This window comes from Tursiops truncatus, chromosome 9 (assembly GCF_011762595.2).
Source record: "Tursiops truncatus isolate mTurTru1 chromosome 9, mTurTru1.mat.Y, whole genome shotgun sequence".
NCBI lineage: Eukaryota > Metazoa > Chordata > Mammalia > Artiodactyla > Delphinidae > Tursiops > Tursiops truncatus.
The window spans coordinates 89,583,856-89,610,498 of NC_047042.1; the positions used below are offsets into that span (position 1 = coordinate 89,583,856).

The 26,643-nt window shown below is 38.9% G+C and overlaps 1 protein-coding gene across 1 annotated transcript in view; it reads right to left on the reverse strand.

The window, feature by feature from the left end:
• DGKI (diacylglycerol kinase iota) overlaps positions 1–26,643 on the reverse strand; it is a 456,496-nt gene that overhangs the window by 88,992 nt on the left and 340,861 nt on the right. Inside the window, exons 23-24 of the mRNA XM_073809968.1 lie at positions 9,263–9,342; positions 6,964–7,008 (exon numbers count right to left, since the gene is read on the reverse strand). Coding sequence (XP_073666069.1) covers positions 6,964–7,008; positions 9,263–9,342 — 125 coding nt within the window. The remainder of the gene's footprint in view (positions 1–6,963; positions 7,009–9,262; positions 9,343–26,643) is intronic.

Here is a 26,643-nt window from a genome sequence, read left to right on the forward strand (position 1 = left end):
TAACTCACATTGCTAACGCACTGTAGGTATTACATCAGGTAACCTGTGTCCTCACAGAGGGCCTGGCACACAGGTAGAGTGGGTGACCCTGGCGTTAAGAAATCCTGGATTCAGGGGCAGCAGGAGGGTGACCAGCAAGACCAGGAGTCAGACTTGAGCAGGAAAAGGGGATATAAGGAAACAAAATAGCCCCTAGCAGGAGGTCAAGGCTGGCCGCCAGGATTTCATGGGGCCATGGACCCATAGTCTCATGGACCCACTACGATGGACGTGGCAACATCCTTGCCAGCGACAGTGAAGAGAAAGGTCAGACATATGTTTGCTTTGTGAATGCTGCACATTAAAGTCAATGTACAAAGACAATTTCTGATGGAGCCAGAAAACAAACTCAAAAATATGCACCTTTCAACAGTATCTGACTGGAGACACTTGAGAAATGTGATTGTGTGAAACAGCTACATTTCAGGAGACAGTCACATAATCCCCTGAGCTGTGCCACTAACAATCACATCAACAGCCTTCAGTACTAGTTTAGGGCTTCTCGTCTCCTCAGTCCGCTCAAACTGCATAATCAAATCAATGATTCAGCAAAGAGATAAGATACTTGACTTGCTCATTTTGTGACCTTTTATTTTTCTTCATATAAATGGTATGATTTAGATGAACGCAACTGTCATTGCTCTACAGTGTAGGCAGAATGATATAACCTTGGACATAACCATGCTCCTTTCTGTCTTCTAAAATTGCATGCTCTTTAAATAAATACTATTAACAAAACTACGCATTTCAAAAATCCCTGATATGTGCATTTTCTCTTTTGATGTATGCTAATGGAAAATCTGTTTCTCACGCTAAAAATATAGCATGCACAAAAGCAAACCTGATATTTCTTACATATATTTTTGAAAGTCAACTGGCATGAATTATATGTAATGGATAGGGAAATTATGTGAACCACATATGCCAAACTTGCCCTTAATTTACATTCAATTACTCAGAGCTGATGCACACATAATTTAATGATTCCACAGCAGCCCCATTATACACTCCAGTAGGTTATCCAATTAAGCAATATTCACCTAGCATTTAACTACACCTTTACTGCGAATGAAATTCTTTTTCTTTCATAAAATTTAGGGAAGATGTATGCAGAGGCAAATTAGAGGTTCCTTTGAATTGGGAATCTCTGCTTCACTGAACAATGTCTACTCAATAATCACTACTTTTAAATGTCTTATGTATAGATCCAAATTTCTTACGTATCCATCCAAATTTCTCCTCTGCCTGCCTTGATATTTTCTGCACTCAACCCATCTATTCAATCATTTTTTTTCTCTCTTTCCATCCCCAAGTTGTATATCAATATCTCTTCATTCTTAGTGAATAGACCATCAGGGAGGATTAGAAATGTGCATTTATGCATCTGTGTCCAACTACAGTCCCGCTTAATGGACTTGCTACTGTTTTGTTTTGTCTTTCAAAACTCTCACTCTTCAAACCTACTGCTTTACCACCCACAACTCCTGCAGCAGAAGAATGTGCAGAAATGGAATAGCCATTACCAACCCAGCTTTGAAAGATGAAGAAACAGTGATGGTGTGGTACAAGATGGAAATGAGAGAGATTCCACATGAGAAAGTCTTCCATTAACAACAATAGCAGCTGTGTGTGTGTGTGTGTGTGTGTGTGTGTGTGTGTGTGTGTGTGTGTGTGTGTGTGTGTGTGTGCTGTCTTGCCTTCACTTGTAACAGCAAACAGACCTGGCTCCAGGCAAGTCTTACTTTAATTCTCCATTTGAGCCATTTCTGACAGTTTTGATCTAGCCCCCCCGCAAAAAAAAACAACATGCACCAAATTTCCTAGCTAACTCCTGTCCTTCCCTAAGACAAGATAGAGTAATTCCCAGGGGGACTCCCTTGAACTTGTTTCCACCCATCCATTCAGACTCTTCTAGAATCCAGAAAACAAATTAAGGAGGAAGAGATTTCAGATAATAGAGAGAGATGAATAAGGGCAGCCAGTATGAAGGGAAGGAGAATAAATCAAATATTTGTGGGCACAGGCTGCTTGCCTAGGACTAGACAGAGCTCTGATGGACTATAACACGGACCTATCCTCCAGGAGAAGAGCACGTACGCAGGAAAGAAAAAAAAAGAGATGAAAGGATGAACAAATGGCTGTAGACTCAGATCTGATCAGGAGTGTTTTCTTGTGAAAGTGAAAGCTGTAAAGGCTCTAAAGGAAGAAAGAACTTTTTGAAACTGTTATATCTACTGTGAAACATTCCAACCATTCTAGTGCTATTCTAAGTAAATGAACTTTTTTTTTTTTTTTTTTTTTTTTTTGCGGTACCCGAGCCTCTCACTGTTGTGGCCTCTCCCGTTGTGGAGCACAGGCTCCAGATGTGCAGGCTTAGCGGCCATGGCTCACGGGCCCAGCCGCTCCGCGGCATGTGGAATCTTCCCAGACCGGGGCACGAACCCGTGTCCCCTGCATTGGCAGGCGGACTCTCAACCACTGCGCCACCAGGGAAGCCCTAAGTAAATGAATTCTTAAAGCGGAGGAATCACCTGAATAGATCCAATTTCACCTATTATTGAGTCCTACTGTATTTATTAACACCTCAAAGTATTAGCTCATTCTGTGTGCCAACTACGTTGTACCCCATAGAAACGGGGAAACCCTGAGTGTCTACAACACCCCTAACTGTTCCTGGTCCCATTGCTCCACCATATCCACAGATATGTCTTTCTACTTCCTTTATTCCTCCTGCTCTTCTTCCCACTTTCTTTCTTCCTCTAGCACTTTCATCTGCCTGGTCCCCAGTCATGCCCTGAGAGCCATCAGAATGACTCAGGATTTCTTAAACCCATCACGACTGACATTTGGGGGGCTAGATAACTCTCTGTTGTAGGGGACTGTCCTGTGCATTGTGACATGTTTAGCAGCATTCCTGACCTCTACTCAGTAGATTCCAGTAGTACCATGTCCCCTAGTCATGACAAACAAAAATGTCCAAATTGCCCAGTGTCCCATATGAGGGGCAAATCTCCCCCAGTTGACAATCACTAGAATGAATCTGCCTCTATTCCTTAGTAACTTTATGACTTGGAGTTAAGAAGGGACATAAAGAAGTCCAGGGAGGGAGCAGAGAAGGAATAATTTCATAGTAGGTGGCTTCAGGAAGCATCTTCATTAAATAGGTATGCAGAGTCCAATTTCCCTATGAATTCTAGTTTATTTGCCAAGCTCAAGAGTATCCCGAATCTGCAAGCACAGTGCATTTTGCTTGTCAAGTTATAACTTATCAGTTACGGGTTACAGGAGATGCATTAGGATGGAGGGGCCTTAGCGTTTCGACCTCAGAGATGGTGCAGGCAGGAGTATTCAGCAGGCTATAAATATCCAGCATATTCTTGTATAACCTATTATGCCTTGTTAGGTTAATACAAGGTGTCATTTTTGAGACCTAGTACTTTGTTGGCAATTCACTATGAATTTGGGAAAGGAAGAATCCAAAGCAAAGAAATGTTTAAATGGCTGGGAAATGCCATATGGCTCACTAATAAGGTGTCTTGGGCACTTGTACACCTTTCCAAATGCTGATTTTCTCTTGAGTTTCTTCTAGCCTTAGAAAACCGTCAGCTAAAATCCCAACTGCAAATTAGTGAGCCCACTGGAATTTCTCAAGTTTTTAAACTTACTGGTGTTTATTCATTCCATCACAGTTGATTCTCAAGTATATTTAGCTCCATTGCATGCATAAGAAAGGTCATTAAAAAGCATTGAAGGCTTTTTGCCGTCCATGTTTCTTACAGGTCTTTCTCCTAATCGCCCTCTAACTCTCACTGACGCAGACTAGAGATGCTGATATTACCAGTTTCTGCATTAGGAAACACAAGATCTAGTGCTAAATTTCCTGCCAGTTGGTTTTGTCACTTTCTACATAAAACTAATACACCTCCCCCATGTATTTTATACGTACCCTCGGGAAAATACAGAAATCAGTCTATGTCATCTCAGCTTCTCCACACCATCTGACACATTTCATTACTTCTTCCCTTTTTGAAACACATTTCAATTTTGGTTTTCATGATACCACCTTCTCCTGGATTTCCAGCTGCCCATCTGTTTCCATGACCCTTTTGGACTGATTGTTCTCTTAAACTTGTGCTCTTCTTCACCACTCAGTAGACAGATATGACAACGGGCCCTTTTCTTTCTTTTTTTTTTTTTTTTGCTGTATGCGGGCCTCTCACTATTGTGGCCTCTCCTGTTGCGGAGCAACAGGCTCCGGACACGCAGGCTCAGCGGCCATGGCTCACGGGCCCAGCCGCTCCGCGGCATGTGGGATCTTCCTGGACCGGGGCACGAACCCACGTCCCCAGCATCGGCAGGCGGACTCTCAACCACTGCACCACCAGGGAAGCCCTGGGCCCTTTTCTTTATGCAAACTCTCCCTGAGTGAACTCCAGCCCCATAGTTTCAACCAAATACCATTCATTTGCTAAGGACCCTCAGATTTCTATGTCGAGGCCTGAATTTTTTCAATAAGCTTTGAAAGTCATACATCCAATTTTCTACTCACCAAAACCTCTTGCATCTAATAGGCATATTAAGATTGCTATAGCCAAAAAAGAACTCTTTATTCACCATCCCTCCAACTCATTCCTTGTCCTGTCTGCCCAAGATCCCAGCCAAATGGGAAAGTTTATATCCCCTCACTCCTTCCCTCAACCAGCTCTCTGTCGCTCTGCTTAGGAAATTTCCTCACCACCCTCTCCCTACTCTCAGGCCACGCTAATTCAAACACTGTCTCCCTCAGTTAAACTTCCTGCTTAATGCGCAGTTCTGGGGTGTCCCTAGACCTCTTATTCCAACCTTCTCTTAATACCCAAAAGGCTCCTGCTTGTTATAATTCTTCAAGGAGGGGTGTGGGGCGAAGTAACACTCCTGAAACTCATCTTTGATCGCTGCATTGGTTATCCTATGTGGTCAGTGCACAAACCTTTTGTGTACTGACCACATAGGATAAATGTCACTTTTGAAGTGACATTTATAATGCAGCAGTTTTGACACCAGGGTTTGACCTTACTGCAAATAAACAAAAAACAGAAAGATTTTGATATAGGTAAGTACCATTAATCCTTCTGCATGTTTTTATTAACAAATAATCAATAAGATCAATATCCTTATCATATTCTAGAGTCTCAACCATCCCCTGATATCTGTGGATATGTACAAACATGGCATAAAGAAAACATGGTAGAAAATATCCCTATATCAAAACTCTTAAGCCAAAATGACTACATTGAATAAGCCGGGATAATAAAGAAATGTATCAGTTTCATAAAACTAATCAGAATAAATGTTTTAGATACTTTGGTTCAACTGCAAAGGTTTAAAATGTCCATGTGTAAAAATTAAAAATTCTAGAAAAGAAGACCCTTAAAATCTTATAGCTACCAGTGCCGATCCTTAAAGGGTGGAAATCAGCTCCGACTTTAAAAATACTATACTTTAAAAAAGAAAATGACACCTAGATAGTGGCTCCAGGTAAATATGCAAATAATGGATACAAGAAATGTTGTGCTCTATCTAAAAAATAAAGTAGAAATTTGTCTTCTAATGGTTGGTAAAAAAAACAGTCCGAGAAGTAGACTTTATTTTCTCATTGCAAACACACCCTAAGTGAATTCTCATCCTTTCTATTGCAGCCAGATGGAAGACAGGACTCTGGAATAGTGGGGTACTTTGAGCAATAAACATACAAACAAGAACACCAGGCCATTTCTGTCATCCAGCCTCAGGATAATCAGGCCGCTTTGACTGAGGGTACAGGCTATCGACTGGCAGGGGAAGAAAGTCACCTAGAGGCTACAAGGCACAGAGGTTTTTTTTTTAATAGTTGTTTTTTGCTGTTTTGGCAAAAGGATGCTTAACTAGCGGTTTCAGGCGTAGTGTAATAGACACCAAAACCCAAAGTGAGGTGCCGCCAGATTTAGACATTTTAAGTCCTTCCCCCACGTGGAGGGAGGTATAGAGGGTCTAGGAGAAGATTTATTTGGAGGGTGTCATTAGCATGCTGTGACTCCCACACACCCCTCCTAGCCGGCAAGGGTACTGGGCTTCTCAGGGAGAAGGGCTTTTATGGGACAACTCAGACAGCTTTGCATACGCCCCTTCCAGTTTGGGGTGATGCTGTGCATTGGTATCTAAATCACGCCTGGGAAATCTAATGGGAAGAGGATGGCTGGAGGGGCTCGTACCGCACAGTAAGGGTGGGAAAGTGGGGAAGAGACTGCACTCCCAAAGAGTGTTGGGGCAAAGGGTCCCTGAGCGTTCTCCCAGGAACCGGATGTGGGTTATTAGAGAGAGGCAGGCTGGGTTTATCGGATCCTGTCCAAGAGATCAGGATGGGACAAACAGATTGCATTTTAGAAAGTTGGTTTCATGGTTGCAGAAGCAGGGAATTTACTTTCCTGGATGTGAATGAGAAACACACAGCCCCGGTTGCTACTGGCAGCCATCTTGGACTGTTGGACATGTTGGAAAACATCTTGTGCAGAGGTGAAATGTGACAAAAAACGGAGAACAGAGCAGAAAAACCAACAGAACACAAAATCCACCCTGCATCTGAACTTTGTGCTGATGTGAACCAACAGACTCCCTGTCAAGCTAGTTTGAGTTGAGTTTTCTAGTATTTGGCACTGAAAGCCCTTCATTTTATAATCTTTCCTAAATGATCTGGGAGAACAGCCACAGCCCAAGTTTGCACTAGACTAGGACTGTCCATTTTGCAGGAAAATGCAAAATAATCAGAATGCCAACTTCATCTTGGTTCTTGGAGTGAACTCTATCCCTAGGGGAGGATGTGGACTCTAATCCAAATGAGACATTAATTGACAGATGGACTTCTTTTGGATGGAATGTAAGAAACAAGGAGAGTCAATTATATGTTACCTGGTAATGAACTCTCTGGGAGCCAGAAGAAACTGACTGCAGGTCCTAATGAGAAAATGGAAAAAAAAAAAAGAAAAAACCCATACACCTTAAGATTAGTTTGAACAAACTGCCTCAACTCCATCAACTAAACGCCCAATTTTATATTATTAAGCCCATCTGGAAAGCATCTTACTCTCCCCAGTCCCCCAAGGTTAAACAAAGAAGATAATGCCAAAAATAATAAAAGCACACCCAGTTGGACTAAGAGAAGAAAGGCCATTTAGCTATTGAAACTTATAAATCCTAACTAGCGTTTAGAGGTAAGTGATATAATTTCAAGGATAGAGAAGACCAAAAGTAAAAGACAGGCGATTTTGGTGTAATAAATGGGGATCCTAGTTAACTTGCACCTGGACTTTTGGTTTGTGCAGTAAGCTACTTAAGCCCCCTTAGGCACTTAGGAAGAATTTATTTATCTAAGACCAAAAACATACTGTCACGATAATTGTGTTTATACTGACAAGTTGCTTGGCAAACACAGGATTTCATAGACTGAAAAGAAAAAATCACCGTCCAGCTCTGCATTATCACGAAGTGCAAATTAACAGGGTTGAAATTAATGAGGCTTTACTGGAAGATTCTGAGAGCCAGGCTCCCTTTATAAAGTTTTATAACTAAATTGTCATCACTGTCATGTCCTGCAGGCTTCCTTGTTAACGAGCATAGTGATTCTATTTACAGACATCAGCAATCCTGGCTACCTGGGTACCTGCTTCCCACAGGCTTTATCAACTTACTCTCTGAGCCCAAGTTTAAAACTTTTCCTCTTTATTTGTGCTTGCTCTTTCCTTTTTTTTATTTTTTTTTTTAAGAATCCTACTTTTAGTTGTTGAATATTGGTGTGATAAGCATAACAGTAAGTTAATTTTCAACAAAGTCAATTCATCAGTCATATATTTTGCTACTGTGGAACCTTAAGTTACCCAAGTGTTTAAAAAAAAAAGCTTGGTATCAATTATGAGTCACTTTTTTTATTGCTGGGTTTTTTTTTGAGGGAAGTTCCACAATAAAAGACCAACATTATTTTGAAAATATGAGTTACTATATGTTCTAGGATTGATTTGGACCTGAGTCACATGTTAAAAAGTTCACAAATTTTTACACGTTAAATTTATCTTTGGTAAAAATAGCCAAGTGAAGCCACAAGTATAAACTTTGTTGACTTTTCTTCTCTCACCCTTATTAGTATTCACAGTTTGGCAACTATCTCAAAATATTCTACATTCCCAGTTCCATCTCTATCCTTCACAATGCTGAAGAGAAAAACTGGTAATTTTTACATTCCTTTATGCCTCCTACCTGAGTTTATTTCCACCAAGAGAAACAGACTCTAATGTTCAAAGCTAAGTAGCTACAATTTGAAGGGATTTTAAACACTATATATCTTCTTTATTTGTGGTATTTACTTATGTATAATGTGTTGTCTGGAAGGGAGCTGCTCATCTTGGGGTATTTATCAAAATCACGCAAGAGCTTTAAAACTATAAATGTCTAGACCACATCCCAGAAAAGTGACTCTAATGTGCATCTTTCACCAAGAAACAAAGACAAAGAAGCGGCTGCTTATGCTTTTCGCCATTTGTAGAACAAGACACTGAATACTCTCCCTTGAAATTTTGCAAAAACAACCCATGACCACTGCAGTGATGGATCTGGGTTCTCCTGGCTTTGCTGGTGCAGTTCAAGTTCATGGGAATGTCACATATGAGACCTCCTCCTTTCTCTTTCTCTATGGTAAGACCAGATTGAGAAAAAAAATAATAGATTATTCCTTTGTGTTCTGACACAAATTCTTTTGAAATATAGGTTTTTCTTTCCTGTAGAAGTTACACTTAAAAACAAATCTAGCTGTCTCTGACAGAAGTCTGTACTAGATGCAAAACATTAAGTAACGCCAAATCTGTTTTCCCTTATTATTTATCAGTGCCCTTTGAAATTCTGTATAGTTCAAAAAACACAGGTGAGCTGTCTGGCAAGACAAGGAGCTCCAGGCTATAGCTATGGATCACACTGGAGCAACGTGGTGCTGTACTTAACCTAATCGACCTTTCCCACTCCAACCACCCGAGGAGGAAAAACAGCAGTGGGGATGGGGAGGGAGAAGATGCGGTGTATGCTTAAGAGACAAGAAAGACAAGGCCACCATATTTCCATTTCCTCCCCAAATGCATCATCTTAGAAGTAAATATAGATGGCTGGTAATTACTGACAAAAATGGAAAACTGAGCAGAATAAATTATTGGCTAAAGAAACTCACCTCCTGCAGGCGATCTATGTACATACGGCAAGTCTCCAAATCACAGTCTCCACGCACAACTAGAATACCCAGAGGGATGGCTAAGGGTGAAGGAAAGAGAAAAATCTAAAATAACATATTTGATTTTTCTATTTTGGTATAAATGCATTTTTTATGGTTAAAAAAGACCTCTCATAAATATAATTGGTTTTTTGGATATTTCACTATCTCCCGGCACCTCTTCTACGAGCTCAGTCTCTTTACTTATGCAGTTTTCATATTCTTTCCCTGCATGATCCATGTTGCCCCTTGCCACGTGGCCAGCCTTCATTTCATTTTGTCTTAGTGGCCCTGATAAGAGGTACAATGTCATGGAAACAGTAGACTGACAGGGCCAGAGGCTGTTCACAGCCAGCTGCTAATTTATGCCTGTATTTGCAAGAGCCAAAGTACCAGAGAGGAATTAAAAAATCATGATGCTGGACACTTACCCCTTTCCCTCTTAAATGCATGGGGCTTAATCTTTATGTCACTTTGCAACAGTTCCCTATTTAAGAGACTCAAGCTACTCAAGGCACTGTTGTTACCTGGTGGCCAATGCCAGAATGAAATAGGCAAGAAACATTAAAAAAAAAAGCTTCTAGAAGGTTCATAGCTTAAAAATCCAAGTGATTTTAAAGACGGTCAGTGTAAATGTGGTAGCAGCAGGGCTTCAGAAAACAATGAGGAGAAGCTGTTACATGCCTTAAATACCTTTTTCAGGTGGTGGTAAATGTCATACAATGGCTTTAGTGGATAGAAACTCCTGCTTCAGATATAACCACAAGATTCCTGAAAAACTGAAAATAGTCTCCTTCCCAAAACTTCAAACAAAAAATGTATGTGTACATTTCTGATTTTAAAAATTCAGTTATACTATTAAACCCATGATTTAAAAAATATTTCAAAATCTTGAAGCAACCAACTAGAGATTAACAAGGAGATGACAGGACAGTTGTGTCCACTAAAGATTTTTAAAAATCTTTCACTCATTGAATTTTTAAAGCTTCATCATCAATAAATAGATCTGAAAATGCAAAGTGCTAGGGCTTTAAAAATGAATTATAGAGAGAATAAAACAGATTTAAATGCATGGGAAAATCCTGAGGAACTCACCAAGTTGTAGAAAAGACACACATATAAAAAATAATAAATGGAACATAGGCTATGGTAAATGTATGAACTTAGTCACTTGAAAGCTATAGGAGAGAGGAAATAGTCTTGCCTGGAGGGTAGATTTGAGGCTCTCTGAAGGATATGGAGCCCCACTGGTCTCTTAGAGAAGCAAGAGTTGTCTAGAGAAAAAGATACAGAGTTTGCTTCTCAACATTACCTCCTAGACTGGTTCCACTAGGGAGATCAATACCACTAGCTCGTACCTTTAGGTTCCCAAAGTGCTTCAAACATAAGCTGGAAGGCATCCATCATCTTGCAGAACTACATAAGCCTATGAATCAGTATGGTCTCTCTCACCGGAATAAGACTTATTTCCTTTTACAACCCCAATGTCTGGTAGGTATTCAATAAAAGTTTGTTTTTTTTAAAAAAAAAAAGGTGGGGAAGGGGGAGGAGGAAGACAGGCTTAGGGCCTGTTCAAGTGAGAAAGAGAAAGTGTGTCTTTAAGAGCTAAGTCTACTTTCCAGGATAGACAAAGAAGAAGGGTTTGGAGCAGGAGCAGAGAGTGTGCATTGGGTTGGCGCTTGCCTTTGCCTATTCTTCCAGAAGCTAAGCAAGAGAACAGCAAGTAAAAGGGTGAGGAACCATGTAAGTATCACATGTTTGGGGGAATAATAATCTGGAAAAATAATTTTTCTCCTTTTTTGAATATATACAGAAATATCCAAGAAGTCTTCAGTATGGTAATCATGCATCTTTGAAAGGAATGAAAGGGAAATTCAATAAAGAGATCCCTAATAGTAGTGACTAAAGTAATCATCCTCAGCTAGACTATTAAATAGGTCCAAATAAGGTGACCTACTTAAGTAAGAGAAGAATAAGGATTTCTAATACTTGAGGAATGATGAGGAAAACCTAGAATTTTAGCCTAGAAAGTAAATCAAAGGTTGTGGAAATAGAATACAGCTATAATTATCATGAGAATCCATGTTAGAATCTTTCTCTTAATTTCAAATGTGCAAATGTAGAGAAATAAAATTTCATTAATATTTACCTATTTACTTAAATGAGGAGACACATTATATAGAAATGCAGGAATCTGGTCAACCCCTCTGACTATCAATGCTTGAAGTTAGTCTGGCCATAAATCCAATATACTTGGTAGCAGATATTTTAAACTACAATTAGAGATTGGATATTCCAGACCTAAAATAATGAATGTCTAGGAAAAAGTTTTCAAAGATGTGTCATTCATTTCCACTAAGGGTATAAAGTCAGCAACTTTGCTTATTCCTCAAGAAGCTGATGAAGAGAAACGGTGTATTTGATTGATATTAGCTATTCAGTTGGGGTAAAAAAAAAAAAAAAAAATGGCATCCTATACCACAGTTTCATAGCATGATTACTGACGACTGTTGTCAAATTTATCCTATGAAGGTACAGAAAGAATTTACAGTCATTCTCTCTTGGATTCAAATCCCAGTGCTGCTTTGGTCTTACAAATGACTCATGCTTGCTGTTTGGTCTTGCAACTTCCTCAATTCCTTTGATCCTTGGATTGAAGGCTATAGTATTTAGAATAGGTATCGTCTAGGATTTTGTGAAGATTAAATACAATACTATATTTAAAAATGAATAACCAGATCATCAATGCTATCTTTCCCTCACTCCCTTTACTAACTTTTGAGCATCTTGAGCTAGAAAATGGTACATCCAATCATCTATCTTTCAATTTATCATACTACAAGGATTAGCTGGTAGTAGTTCCATAAGTTATATCCGGTTTACTTACAGCTAGCATCTACTCTTTCCTTGAGGGTAAAGATAACTGTAGTACAAAAATATTGTAATCTGACACTTCCATTTGAGACTTTACATGGTGAAGAGAAACCAGAAACTTGTGGAAAATTACCACCTTCCTTTTACACTGCTGACAACCAACTGCCAAACCTCACTGAAGTTTCCTTCATCTTAATTGGGAGCAGGGAGACTACTTATCACCCAAGCATTAGCATTACTATTCCTGATCTTGATGATTCATCTGATTTTAGCCTTGGAGATTTTATTTGACTCCAATAAGCATCAGTCGCTACTCAACCTATAGTACATAATGGAACTTTCATTGCAGGGGTCAAATGGAGTTTACAAGTTCTAACTAAGCAATCAAGAACAAGCTGGTTTCTAGATTAAGAAGGCAGATTTAACACACACTTACTTCTCCTGCACCAGAAATGCTACTAAATTACAGCACATGAATTTTAAAAAGACATAAACCAACAAAAAAAAGAGGAGAAACAGTGAGGAGAAAATGGTAATGAATAAAGCATATGGAAAATTGGTAACTGACTCAGAGCCCCTATAGAGTCTAATCCTAGACTATGGGTGGGGATAGATAAGAACTAATTTACACTTCAAAACCCTCGGAAGATGTGCAAACTGGCAACATCAGTTGCAGCTAAAATAAGAAGCACTGGATATTAAATCACTAGATTCCACCACCCACTCTTGGTAGGTGGAGTTACTTCACAGAAAATGGGGATTAACTGATCATCTACAGAATGCAGAGATCCCCAACTTTCTTCTCTCACTAGACTCTCCAAAAGCTGGCAGCCAGAACCCTACCTTCTTAGAAAGAGATCTGAAGACTCTTCTCTGGGGAATCCTCAGAGTTAAGAGAAAACATTCCATCCATGAAATATAAACATGATTGTATTAAAAGATGAAGAACATGAAGAAGAAAAAGGAAAAGGAGCATCATTCAGAGAACAAACAAGTTCGTGAAATTTGATATAATAGAGTTTAATAGAAAGGTTAGAAGATGAAGTTGAGGAAATCTCCACAAAAGAAGAGCAAAAATAAAAAGAGGCAGAAAATAGGAGGGAAAAGGTAAGAACAATAGGACTGGTCCAGTGGTCCAACATTCCAATAACAGTAGTTCTAAAAACCAGACAAAAATAGAGAGAGGAGTAATTATCAGAAACAAACAAAAAATCAAGACTATTTCTTAGAACTGAAGAACATCAGTTTCCCACTTGAAATGGCCCAACAAGTACAATAACAAAAGAACAATAGAAAGACATTTTATTTTGAAGTTTAAGAATATTGGGAACAAAGAGAAGAGTCTACAAGTTTCCAAATAGGAAAATCTAGATGGCAAAGAAAGGATCAGGGATTAGACTGTTTTAAACTTCTCAGAGGCAACTGTACAGTCAGAGAACCAATGAAACAATGTGTTCAGAATTATAAAACTTTTACAAATAATCCAAACTATCAAATTAGTCCAAGGGTTAAATAAAGGACACACCCTCTACTAAAAAGTTACTGCAGAACATGCACCAACAAAAGTTGAGTTTGCAACAAGAATGAGGAATGCAGGGAATATAACAAATGGGGAATCCAACAAAGAAAAGATTTTAAAAAAACCCTCTAAGGGGATTGGGCTAGAAGAGTCTAGGGTGACAGATATATTGGGGCACTCTGACTCAATAGGCAGAGATGTAGAGAGCTGTCAACCATTGAGTCTCATCAACATTGGAGAGTTATTTTTCAACCAAAGGATAGAATGTCTAAGTGAGTCTGAACCAGTTTCTTACAATCATCCCCAGATGTGCTCTGCCTTAACCTGTTATTGAGAGAAAGAGTTAGGTCATGGTGAGGCAGAAAAATTCAAAGAAGTCCATCCCCTCTAACCATAGTTCCACTTGATAGCTAGAACCCACCTTAACACCCTGCCAAATGCTTTCCAGAATGCAGTCATGACCTTGCCCACTAAATTCTCATAGAATGGGCTCATAGGCACTCTCAGGGAAGCCAAAGCCAGACAGTAATCCAGAGACTCTTTTCAGCTCTCTCGAAAGCCTTCAACGAAAAGTGAAAGCATCATCGCTTCCTTGCAGAGGGAGGTTTAGGACTGCTACTTGGTGTTTCAAAGCCACTCTATCTGAATTAGGGATGCATATATTGATGACAAATATATACCTATGAAGAGAATGGCAAGTACAAAAATCTGTATACTGGGATTATCTTGGTAGGAGAGGGCTAAGGGGAGATACTTGTTCTGTTTCTTAATCTGGGTGGGAGGTACATGAATGCCCATTTTACTACTAATCATTTTATACATACATATGTGCATATATGTATGTGTGTGTATATATATATATAGGGGTATAGGTGTGTGTACATATATGTATGAACAACATTTATGAACAGAACATGTATGTGTGTGTTTATGTGTGTATGTATGTGTGTGTGTATATATACATATATATGTGTGTGTATATATGTATAGTATTTCAGAATTGAAAATAAGAAATACAACCTATCTGTGGCAACTGATTTTAATGATAGTGCTGCTAAAGTTCACTGCATATTCTCTGATGTTCTCTGTGAATTAGACAAAAGTATAACTTAGCATCAAATAGGAAAATGAGGGAAAACAGTAGAGAAGCCATCAAAAGCCCCCAAATGACACCTACTGCTGCGATCCATCTCAAGCAATGGACACGGCATATTGAGCAGTCATAACCCTATGGCTTATCATGGCATGTGTACTTGTTTGCGTGTGTGTTTATATAACAAGCAGCAGGATGATCTCTCTGCCTTATCTGGGCCTCAGAAGTCTCTAGAGCAGCAATGTCCAACAGACCTTTCTGCATGCCCAATGCAGGAGCCACTAGCCACATGTCATATCGAGTACTTGAAATGTGGCCGGTGTGAATGAGGAACTGAGTTTTTATCTTGTTTGATTAACTTATAGTTTAAATAACCATATGTGGTTAGTGAGCATTAGAGTTTTGTTCTCTGTGGAACCAAAAAGTTGAATGTCCTTAGTACCAGATTCAATATATTTCAAAACCATCCATGTTTTAACCTTTCCATGAGTAGCGCATAGATCCAGCAAACAAAACTACTTTTCTCTTTGCCCCTACCTAGTTGGATTCAATGTGCTTCCTAATTCCTAGCAGTAGTATTCCCTGGTTGACTGAGGACAAATTTATTTCCCTTATTCTATATCCTACCTTTCTTATCCTAGCTTTCTTAATCACTTCTCTGACCCTCCTATCAAAACATACTCTCAGATCCTTCTTGGTACTTTGGTATAAATGACTAATAATTAATTAAAGGGTTAACCCTCTAAAAAGCACTTGAGTTTCAACATGTTTGAAAGTTGGGCTAACATGACTGTCATAGACTAAATGTTTGGGTGTCTCCCAAATTCATATGTTGAAGCCCTAATCCCCAATGTGATGGTATCTGGAGATGGGCCTTCTTCGGGAGGTAATTATGGTTAGATGGGGTCTTGAGGGTGGGACCCTCATGATGGGATTAGTGTTTTTATAAGAAGAGACACCATAGAGCACTCTCAAGCTCACTCTCTCTCCCCCTTTGAGGACACAGCATGAACGCAGCAATCTACAAGCCAGGAAGAGAGCTCTCACCAGAAACCAAATCAGCCGGCACCTTGATCATGGACTTTCCAGCCTCCGGAACTGAGAGGAAATAGATCTCTATGGTTTAAGTCACCAGGCTATGGCATTTTATTACAGCAGCCCTAGCAGACTAAGAAAATGAAAAGCTTTGACAAATTTAGGTAAAGAAATACAAAAGAAATTGTGGAGTTGACTGGCAATCCTCAGCCCTGAGGATTATACTACCAATTACTTCTTCCCAGCCAAAACATGAGCCCTGCCCTGGCTCCCATCTCAGATTTCACCCTGGCATCCATTAACCTCCTTTCCCTATTTCTGTTTGTTTAAATGCCTCATAATACAGAATGCAATTAAATTAATTGGTTGAGATGACGGTGGTGTGGGAAGACGCCGAGTTAGTGTCTCCTCACGACTAGGGTGCTTGCTGGCCACTGGTGGGGGATCCTGACGCCCGAGGAGATGGGAGGAACCCCCAAGTGAACCACCACCCCATGCAGCTTGTGGAATTTTGGTTCACGAGCTGGGGGTTGGGCCGAAGTTCCTGTGGTGGGAGCTCCGAGTCCGAACCACTGGACTAACAGAGAACCTCAGACCCCAGGGAATATTCATCAGAGTGAGGTCTCACAGAGTTCCTCATCTCAGCACCAAGACCCAGCTCTACCCAACAGCCTACAAACTCCAATGTTGGAAGCCTCAGGCCAAACAACCAGTAAGAGAGGAACACAATCCCACTCATAAAAAAAAAAAAGAGACCGTAAAAAAATATGTCACAGATGAAGGAGCAAAGTAAAAAGCTATAAGACCAAATAAATGAAGAGGAAATAGGCAATCAACCTGAAAAAGAATTCAGAGTAATGATAGTAAAGATGATCCAGAATCTTGGTAACAGAATGGAGACATGGATTGAGAAAATACAAGAAATGTTTAACAAAGATCTAGAAGAACTAAAGAACAAACAAACAGAGATGAACAACACAATAACTGAAATGAAAAATACACTAGAAGAAATCAATAACACAATAGCTGAGGCAGAAGAACAAATAAGTGAGCTGGAAGACAAAATGGTGGAAATAACTGCCGAGGAGGAGAATAAAGAAAAAAGAATGAAAAGAATTGAGTACAGTCTCAGAGACCTCTGGGATAACACTAAATGCAACAACATTCGAATTATAGGGGTCCCAGAAGAAGATGAGAAAAAGAAAGGGTCTGAAAAAATATTTGAAGAGATTATAGTCGAAAACTTCCTTAATATGGGAAAGGAAATAGTCACTCAAGTCCAGGAAGCACAGAGAGTCCCATACAGGATAAACCCTAGGAAAAACACACCAAGACATGTATTAATCAAACTAACAAAAGTTAAATTCAAAGAAAAAATATTAAAAGCAGCAAGGGAAAAACAAACAAAAAAAAAACATACAAAGGAATCCCCATCAGGTTATCAGCTGATTTTTCAGCAGAAACTCTGCAGGCCAGAAGGGAGTGGCAGAATATACTTAAAGTGATGAAAGAGAAAAACCTACAACCAAGATTACTCTACCCAGCAAGGATCTCATTCAGATTCAATGGAGAAATCAAAAGCTTTTCAGACAAGCAAAACCTAAGAGAATTCAGCACCACCAAACCAGCTTTACAACAAATGCTAAAGAAACTTCTCTAGGCAGGAAACACAAGAGAAGAAAAAGACCCACAAAAACAAACCCAAAACAATTAAGAAAATGGTAACAGGAACATACATATATATGCTGTCTAAAAGGGACCCACTTCAGACCTAGGGACACATACAGACTGAAAGTGAAGGGATGGAAAAAGATATTCCATGCAAATGGAATTCAAATGAAAGCTGGAGTAGCAATATTCATATCAGATAAAATAGACTTTAAATTAAAAACTATTAAAAGAGATAAGGAGGGGCACTACATAATGATCAAAGGATCAATCCAAGGAGAAGATATAACAATTATAAATGTCTATGCACCCAACACAGGAGCACCTGAATACATAAGGCAAATGCTAACAACCATGAAAGGAGAAACTGACAGTAACACAATAATAGTAGGGGACTTTAACACCCCACTTACACCAATGGACAGATCATCCAAACAGAAAATAAGGAAACACAAACTTTAAATGACACAACAGACCAGACAGATTTAATTGATATTTATAGAATATTCCACCCAAAAGTGGCAGAATACACTTTCTTCTCAAGTGCCCATGGAACATTCTCTAGGCTAGATCACATCCTTGGTCACAAATCAAGCCTCAGAAAAGTTAAGAAAACTGAAATCATATCAAGCATCTTTTCTGACTACAATGCTATGAGACTGGAAATCAATTACAGGGAAAAAAAAACTGTAAAAAACACGAATACAAGGAGGCTACACAGTGCGCTACTAAGTAACCAAGAGATCACTGAAGAAATCAAAGAAGAAAAAAAAACTACATAGAAACAAAGGCAATGAAGACATGATGACCCAAAACCTATGGGATGTAGCAAAAGCAGTTCTAAGAGGGAAGTTTATAGCAATTCAATTTCACCTCAAGAAACAAGAAAAATCTCAAATAAACAATCTAACCCTACACTTAAAAGAACTACAGAAAGAAGAACAAAGAAAGCCCAATGTCAGTAGAAGGAAAGAAATCATAAAGATCAGAGCAGAAATAAATGAAACAGAAACAAAGAAAACAATAGCAAAGACCAATAAAACTAAAATCTGTTTCTTTGAGAAGATAAAAAAAATTGAAAAACCCTTAGCCAGACTCATCAAGAAAAAAAGGGAGAGGACACAAATCAGTAAAATTAGAAATGAAAAAGGAGAAAGGAAAAATCACAACTGACACCGCAGAAATAAAAAGGATTATAAGAGACTACTACAAACAACTATATGCCAATAAAATGGACAACCACGAAGAAATGGACAAATTCTTGGAAAGGTACAATTTTTCAAGACTGAACCAGGAAGAATTAGAAAGTATAAACAGACCTATCACAAGTAATGAAATTGAAACTGTAATTAAAAATCTTCCAACAAACAAAAGTCCAGGACCAGATGGCTTCACAGGTGAATTCTATCAAACATTTAGAGAAGGGCTAACACTGATCCTTCTCAAAAGCTTCCAAAACATTGCAGAGGGAGAAACACTCCCAAAAATTCATTCTACAAAGCCACCATCACCCTGTTACCAAAACCAGAAAACAATATCACAAAAAAATAAAATTATAGACCAGTATCACTGATGAACATAGATACAAAAATCCTGAACAAAGTAGTAGCAAACAGAATCCAACAACACATTAAAAGGATCATACACCATGATCAAGTGGGATTTGCCCCAGGGATGCAAGGAATCTTCAATATATGCAAATCAATCAATGTGATACACCATATTAACAAACTGAAGGATAAAAACCATACGACCATCTCAATAGATGCAGAAAAAGCTTTTGACAAAATTCAACACCCATTTATGATAAAAACTCCAGAAAATGGGCATAGAGGGAACCTACCTCAACATAATAAAGGCCATATACGACAAAACCACAGCAAGCATCATGCTCAATGGTGAAAAACTGAAAGCATTTCCACTAAGATCAGGAACAAGACAAGGATGTCTACTCTCACCAGTCTTATTCAACATAGTTTTGGAAGTCCTGGCCATAGCAATAAGAGAAGAAAAAGAAATAAAAGAAGAAAAAGAAATGGGAAAAGAAGAAGTAAAACTGTCACTGTTTCCTGATGACATGAAACTATACATAGAAAATCCTAAAGATGCCACCAGAAAACTACTAGAACTAATCAATGAATTTGGGAAGGTTGCAGGATACAAAATTAACGCACAGAAATCTCTGGCATTCCTATACACCAACAACGAAAAATCAGAAAGAGAAATTAAGGAAACACTCCCATTTACCATTGCAACAAAAAGAATAAAATACCTAGGAGTAAACCTGCCTAAGGAGGCTAAATACTTGTATTCAGAAAACTATAAAACACTGATGAAAGAAATCAAAGATGACATAAACAGATGGAGAAATATGCCATGTTCCTGGATTGGAAGAATCAAAATTGTGAAAATGACTATACTACCCAAGGCAATCTACAGATTCAGTGCATTCCCTATCAAGCTACCAATGGCATTCTTCACAGAATTAGGACAAAAAATTTCACAATTTGTATGGAAACACAAAAGACCCTGAATAGCCAAAATAATCTTGAGAAAGAAAAATGGAGGTGGAGGAATCAGGCTCCCAGACCTCAAACTGTACCAGAAAGCTACAGTAATCAAGACAGTATGGTACTGGCACAAAAACAGAAATATAGATCAATGGTACAGGATAGAATGCCCAGAGATAAACCCACACACATATGGTGACCTAATTTATGACAAGGCAGGCAAAAACATACAATGGCGAAAAGACAGCTTCTTCAATAAGCAGTGCTGGGAAAACTGGACAGCTACATGTAAAAGAATGAAATTATAACACTACCTAACACCATACACAAAAATAAACTCCAAATGGATTAAAGACCTAAATGTAAGACCAGACACTATAAAACTCTTAGGGGAAAACAAAGGAAAAACACTCTTTGACATAAACCACAGCAAGATCTTTTTTCACCCACCTCCTCGAGTAACAGAAATAAAAACAAAAATAGACAAATAGGACTTAATTAAATTTAAAAGCTTTTGCACAGCAAAGGAAACCATAAACAAGATAAAGACAACCCTCAGAATGGGAGAAAACATTTGCAAATGAAACAACAGACAAAGGATTAATCTCCAAAATATACAAACATCTCATGGAGCTCAATATTAAAAAAACAAATAATCCACTTTAAAAATGGGCGGAAGACCTAAATAGACATTTCACCAAGGAAGACATACAGATGGCCAAGAGGCACATGAAAAGATACTCAGCATCACTAATTATTAGAGAAATGCAAATCAGAACTACAATGAGGTATCACCTCACGCTGGTCAGAATGGCCATTATCAAAAAGTCTAGAAACAATAAATGCTGGAAAGGGTGTGGTGAAAAGGGAATCCTCTTGCACTGTTGGTGGGAATGTAAAATGTTACAACCACTATGGAAAACAGTATGGAGGTTCCTTAAAAAACTAAAAATAGAACTACCATATGACCCATCAATCCCACTACTGGGCATATACCCTAAGAAAACCATAATTCAAAAAGAGACATGTATCACAATGTTCATTGCAGCACTATTTACAGTAGCCAGGACATGGAACCAACCTAAATGTCCATCGACAGATGAACGGATAAAGAAGATGTGGCACATATATACAATGGAATGTTACTCGCCATAAAAAGAAACAAAATTGAGTTATTTGTAGTGAGGTGGATGGACCTAGAGTCTGTCATACAGAGTGAAGTAAGTCAGAAAGAGAAAAACAAATACCGTATGCTAACACATACATATGGAATCTAAAAAAAAAAAAAATGGTACTGACAAACCTAGTTGCAAGGGCAGGAATAAAGATGTAGACATAGAGTATGGACTTGAGGACATGGGGTGGAGAGGGGGAAGCTGGGGCGAAGTGAGAGTAGCATTGACATATATACACTACCAAATGTAAAACAGTTAGCTAGTGGGAAGCAGCATCATAGCACAAGAGATCAGCTCGGTGCTCTGTGATGACCTAGAGGGGTGGGAATAGGGAGGATGGGAGGGAGGCTCAAGAGGGAGGGGATATGGGGACATGTGTATGCATATGGCTGATTTGCCTTGGTGTACAACTGAAACCAGCACAGTACTGTGAAGCAATTATACTCCAATAAAGATCTCTTTTAAAAAAGTAATTGGTTGAGAAATCCATTCTATATTTCACATTGCATGCTCTGGATTTTATGTCTGAAATAAAATGCCACGGGTCATACTAATTAATTTCGTTTTCTACAGTTGAAGTTAGGACTACTTGAAGTCATTATGCAAATTTATGCCAAATAGCGCATAAATTAACACCATTCGTCTTCAAAAACTCTAAAATCTTCTAGCAACCAATCCACAAGTGTACTCTTTCATCTATAAGAAACTTCTGAAAGATATATGCACTAAAAAATATATATACATATAAATCATGGTTTCTAAAATATATCTCACCACAAATGATAAGCAGAGTCAGGAAATAGACCAGGCTTAGCTATCCTATATATGGAACTGACTTGCCCAAAACATTGAAAACCAAAGTTCTTAAAGGCTATTAAAGAGAAAATGCCTAGAGTTTTAAGAAAACCTGAAAAATGTTTTCCAAAGAGTCAGAGGTATGATGCAAAAGACAACCAAATAGTTTCTTCAAGACAGTCAGTTACTTGATTGAAGAAAGACAAAAGATCCTGTGGACCAACTCTGAGATGAACACTCTTCCCCCCTCCCCCCTCCCCAAGATCTCTGAAGCAATTTTATTCTGGTACAACCATAGGAGTGTGAGTGAACTGTGTTGAGGCCAGTGAATTCCAGTGCATGGGAGTCTCAGGTTAACAAAACTGCAAACTTTGTGAGTTCCCAGATGCAAAACTATTTGCTGCTGGACTGAGTGAGTAGCCCTCATCCCGGCATAGCTGCCCTCAGCCTGATGGTTCAGAGAAGCGGCGATGAGAGGAAGAGGGGGATGGCTGAAGCCGTTCATTGTCTTCTGTTAGTGAATCCTGCCCTCCGCCTCTAGAAAAGCCAGTTATGCCCGAACAGACACTTTGAACATGTATATTCTGGAAGCATAACCTAAGCCATGTTATATTTAAAGATATACAATCCTGAGTTGTGTTACAAGGGTTTAGGCCTGGGTGGAATAAATCTGGGTGAAGAGGAGAATGATAAGAATGATTTTGTGATAACCGGTTTTACCGTGTTTGTTAACCTTTGCCACAATCCTAAGAGGTGGATATGATTATTCCTATTTCTAAAATGAAGAAACTCAGTCTCAGGAAGATTACGTAATATGCCCTGAAATGTCACAGCTATGAAATGGTGCACCCAGATTTCATCCCAGGCTTCTCTTACTCAAGAACCCGTCTCCTGCGCTATTCCTCCATCTCGTCAAACTTGGGCCACACAGAGGGTGGAGTCTCTCCTTTCAACACTGAGCTCAGAGAGGTGAAGCTAGAAACTGCTGACAGGCTGACCAAGGAGTGAGGGGGGAATTACAAGTCCCGTATCCAGAGCTACACAAGAATTGGGGAAAGGCTGTGATCCTCGGGAAGCAAAGCGAAGGTAAGCAATTCCAGGCCGGGACAAAGGAGCATGGCCTTGGGACTCAGAAACCATGAGTCAAGCCACACACATTTTCATAAACACACTTGGCAGGGGTGGGGTCACTTTTAAAGACCCACCATTCCCTTCCCTTCCCTTTCCAGTAGGCCAGCTTCCAAGGGCCTTACAGACTGTGAATCAAGCTTATCCGAACAGTTGACAAGCTCTAACCCTGTCTGTAATTTGAGTCACAGAATTAAACTGACTCTTTCTTACTTCATAAAGAACTACATGCAACTATAAAATGGTGAGCAGGATACTCATCATTATGGGGGTAGCAGAGATAGCAAGAGTACATCTGACTTTAATCAGAATTGTTATAGACAATCACATGACTTGTTTTGCTATTAAAATCACTGCTTTAGAATTTCCCATATTGAGCTGAAGAGCTGATTGACAGTTAACGTAAACTAAATGTAAAACCCACGTTCTCACTTGAGGTGGAAGAAGTTCATTATGTCAGATGCGCAAGATATTCAAAACATTCGATATCATTAATCTGGTAGTTTTTTGCTAGTATAGGTATTTGCATACCATTCATTTTAACATTTATTCTTGGTAGATGACTCTATGCAGGAAAATCCCAATGGCAGATGTTTTTGATCATTTTGATTACTCAGTGAGCTTACATTGCCCTTGATTCTTCTGCAATATAGTATGTGAGGTCTCCATGCAAAGATAGGTAATCACGGTACCTACCTGTCCGGGTTATCACGAAGATTAAAGAAGTCAGTGCCTGTAGAACACAATATCTGCAAATCCACCCTATATTCACTCCTATAAGCCTTATCAAATTCATGGATTTTCCCTAATTCTATATCAACAGGTACGGGCCATTCATAAAGCCTCAAGCCACTTTCAGCAGACCAAACGTGGTGACTTTTATAGCAGATAATGTGTTCTACCAAAGCTTCTACAGGCCAGAACCTAAACCAAAGCATGTAAATAAAAGAACCAACCAAACCTGCAAGGAATCACAGCTGGCTGCTTTATGACCCAAGCAAAGACCCTCAGAGCCAAAGAAGAAAGAGCCACCTTTGCTATGAAATCCACATGAAACTGTTAATGGGATTTATGAAAAGGGAGAAAACTCACAGCAGCTAATTCATTCCCGGCAAGATACTGTGATGCATTCAACAAGGTATCACTGTGGAAAGAAAGGGCTGAAAGCTCAGCATTGAAAAAGAAAGGATTTAATTATCTGACACGTGAGCGATTATAGTGCAATTCCTGTTCAAACAGAATTGCGGCTAAATGCGGCTATTTACCTATTCAAATCACAAACAAAACCATCTTCAATAGGATCATTAAAAGAAGGTGTGAAACCCTAGGGAAAAACTCCTCAGAAACTGCAAGGATTTACAAAGGTTGGATATTAAGCTCTAAATATATACATAAAAATTTTAGAATTGCAAAGTTTCTGTTAAGGCTAAATAAAAAGGTTGTCACTTTCTGAAAAGAACAATAAATGTAACAACAGGGTTAAAAATTCACAAAACAGAAATGCATTTTGAACAGTTGGGGAAACCATCAAAAATACAGATAATCTTAGAATGAATGTATTTTATGTTAACACTCTTCAGAGATACATTTTTAAAAACCTGACATTCCCTTAAGTATTAATTTTAGGCTTACTGACATAATCAAGACAGTTTGTCAAATGTTCGCTATCTTTCTATCAATTTATATGCGGTCTTAAGAAACAAATAGTCTGAAAAAGAAACTGTTCCCTAGAAAATAACACAGGAGAAAAGCCAGGTAAGCTTGGGTTTGGCAATAACATTTTAGGTACAACATCAAAAGCATGATCCGTGAAATAAAAAGTTGATGAGCTGGACTCAATTAAAATGAAAACTTCTGCTCTGTGAAAGACACTTTTAAGAAAATGAAAAGAAAAAACAGACTGGGAAAAAAATCTTGGCAAAACACATACCTGATAAAAGACTGGTATTCGAAATATGCAAAGAACTCTTAAAACTCAACAATAAGAGAGTCAATTAAAAAAGTGGGCAGAAGATCTGAACTGACATCTTACCTAAGAAGATGTATAGATGGCAAATGACTGTATGAAAAATGTGCTCAATGTCACATGTCATTAGGGAATTACAAATTAAAACAACAATATGATACTATTACATATCTACTAGGATAGCTAAAATTGAAAAAAACAGACAATGCCAAACGCTGGTGAGAACATGGAGCAACAGGAACTCTCATTCCTTGCTGGTGGGAATGCAAAATGGTAGAGCCCCTTTGGAAGAGAGCTTAGCAGTTTCTTACAAAACTATACAAACCCTTACCATGTGATCCAGCAACTGCACTACTTGGTATTTACTGAAATGAGTTGAAAATTATGTCCCCACAAAAATTTGCCCATGAATGTTCATAGCATCTTTATTTATAATTGCCGAAACGTCAAAGCAACCAAGATGTCCTTTAATAGGTGAAAGGATAAACAAACTGGTTATCGCACTGTAAAATATTACTCAGCAACAAAGAGAAATGAGTTTTCAATCCACGAAATGGAGGAAACTTAAATGTATATTGTGAAGAAATAAGCCAGTTTCAAAAGGCCACATGTTGCATGATTCCAACTATATGGAATTCTGGAAAAGGCAAAACTATGGAGATAGTAAACAGATCAGTGGTTGCCAGGGGTTTGGGGGGAGGGACTGATGAATGGGTGAAGCACAGGGGGTACTTAGGGAAGTGAAGCTATTCTGTATGATACTGTCATGGTGGATACATGTAATACCTCTGTGAAAACCCATAAAACTGTAGAACACAAGAATGAATCCTAACGTAAAGTATGGATTTTACTTAATAAGAATATATTAATGTTGGTGCGTCAGTTGTAACAATGTATTGCACTAATGCAAGATGTCAACAATAGGAGAAACTGTGCTGGAGGCTGGGGGGATAACAGGGGGATATATGGAACTCTGTACTTTCACTTAATTTTTCTGTAAATCTAAAACTTCTCTAAAAAATAATGTCTACTAGTAAAAAAAAAAAAAAAAAAAAAAAAGCAGGAGAAAAGGGGGAAAAAAGAAACTGTTCCGAGTTTCCCTTAGACAGATATTTTGCTGACACCAGAGAATACTGACATACAGAAAAATAAACTTGCTTTCCTAGCCATAGTGTAACCACTATTCAGAAAGTCAACAGGATGATGGAATAAGGGGCTGGAGGGAAAGAGCAAGGAGCAGAGGTCGTGGACCAGAGGAAGGAAGGAAAGCCCTAGGGGAGGATGGCAGGGGACAAGTGGAGTCTCTCCAGTTTACCTCGTTAGTTCCAAATGTGTCAGGGTTATCAGGGCACTAAAATTCTAACTTGATGGCTGACGATAATTAAACAGAATGAGTTGGCAATATTTCAATCCCGTTCTCCCCCTGTGTACCACAGGTTTATCGTGTGACAACCTGTCATTATTACCTGCCCACTGTTCACCTGGAACCAAGAGGAAAAATTAATGGGCATATTAGCATTCGAAAGGAAACATAACACCCTAAGAACTTTCTATCTCACCATGCCATGCCTGGATCTGT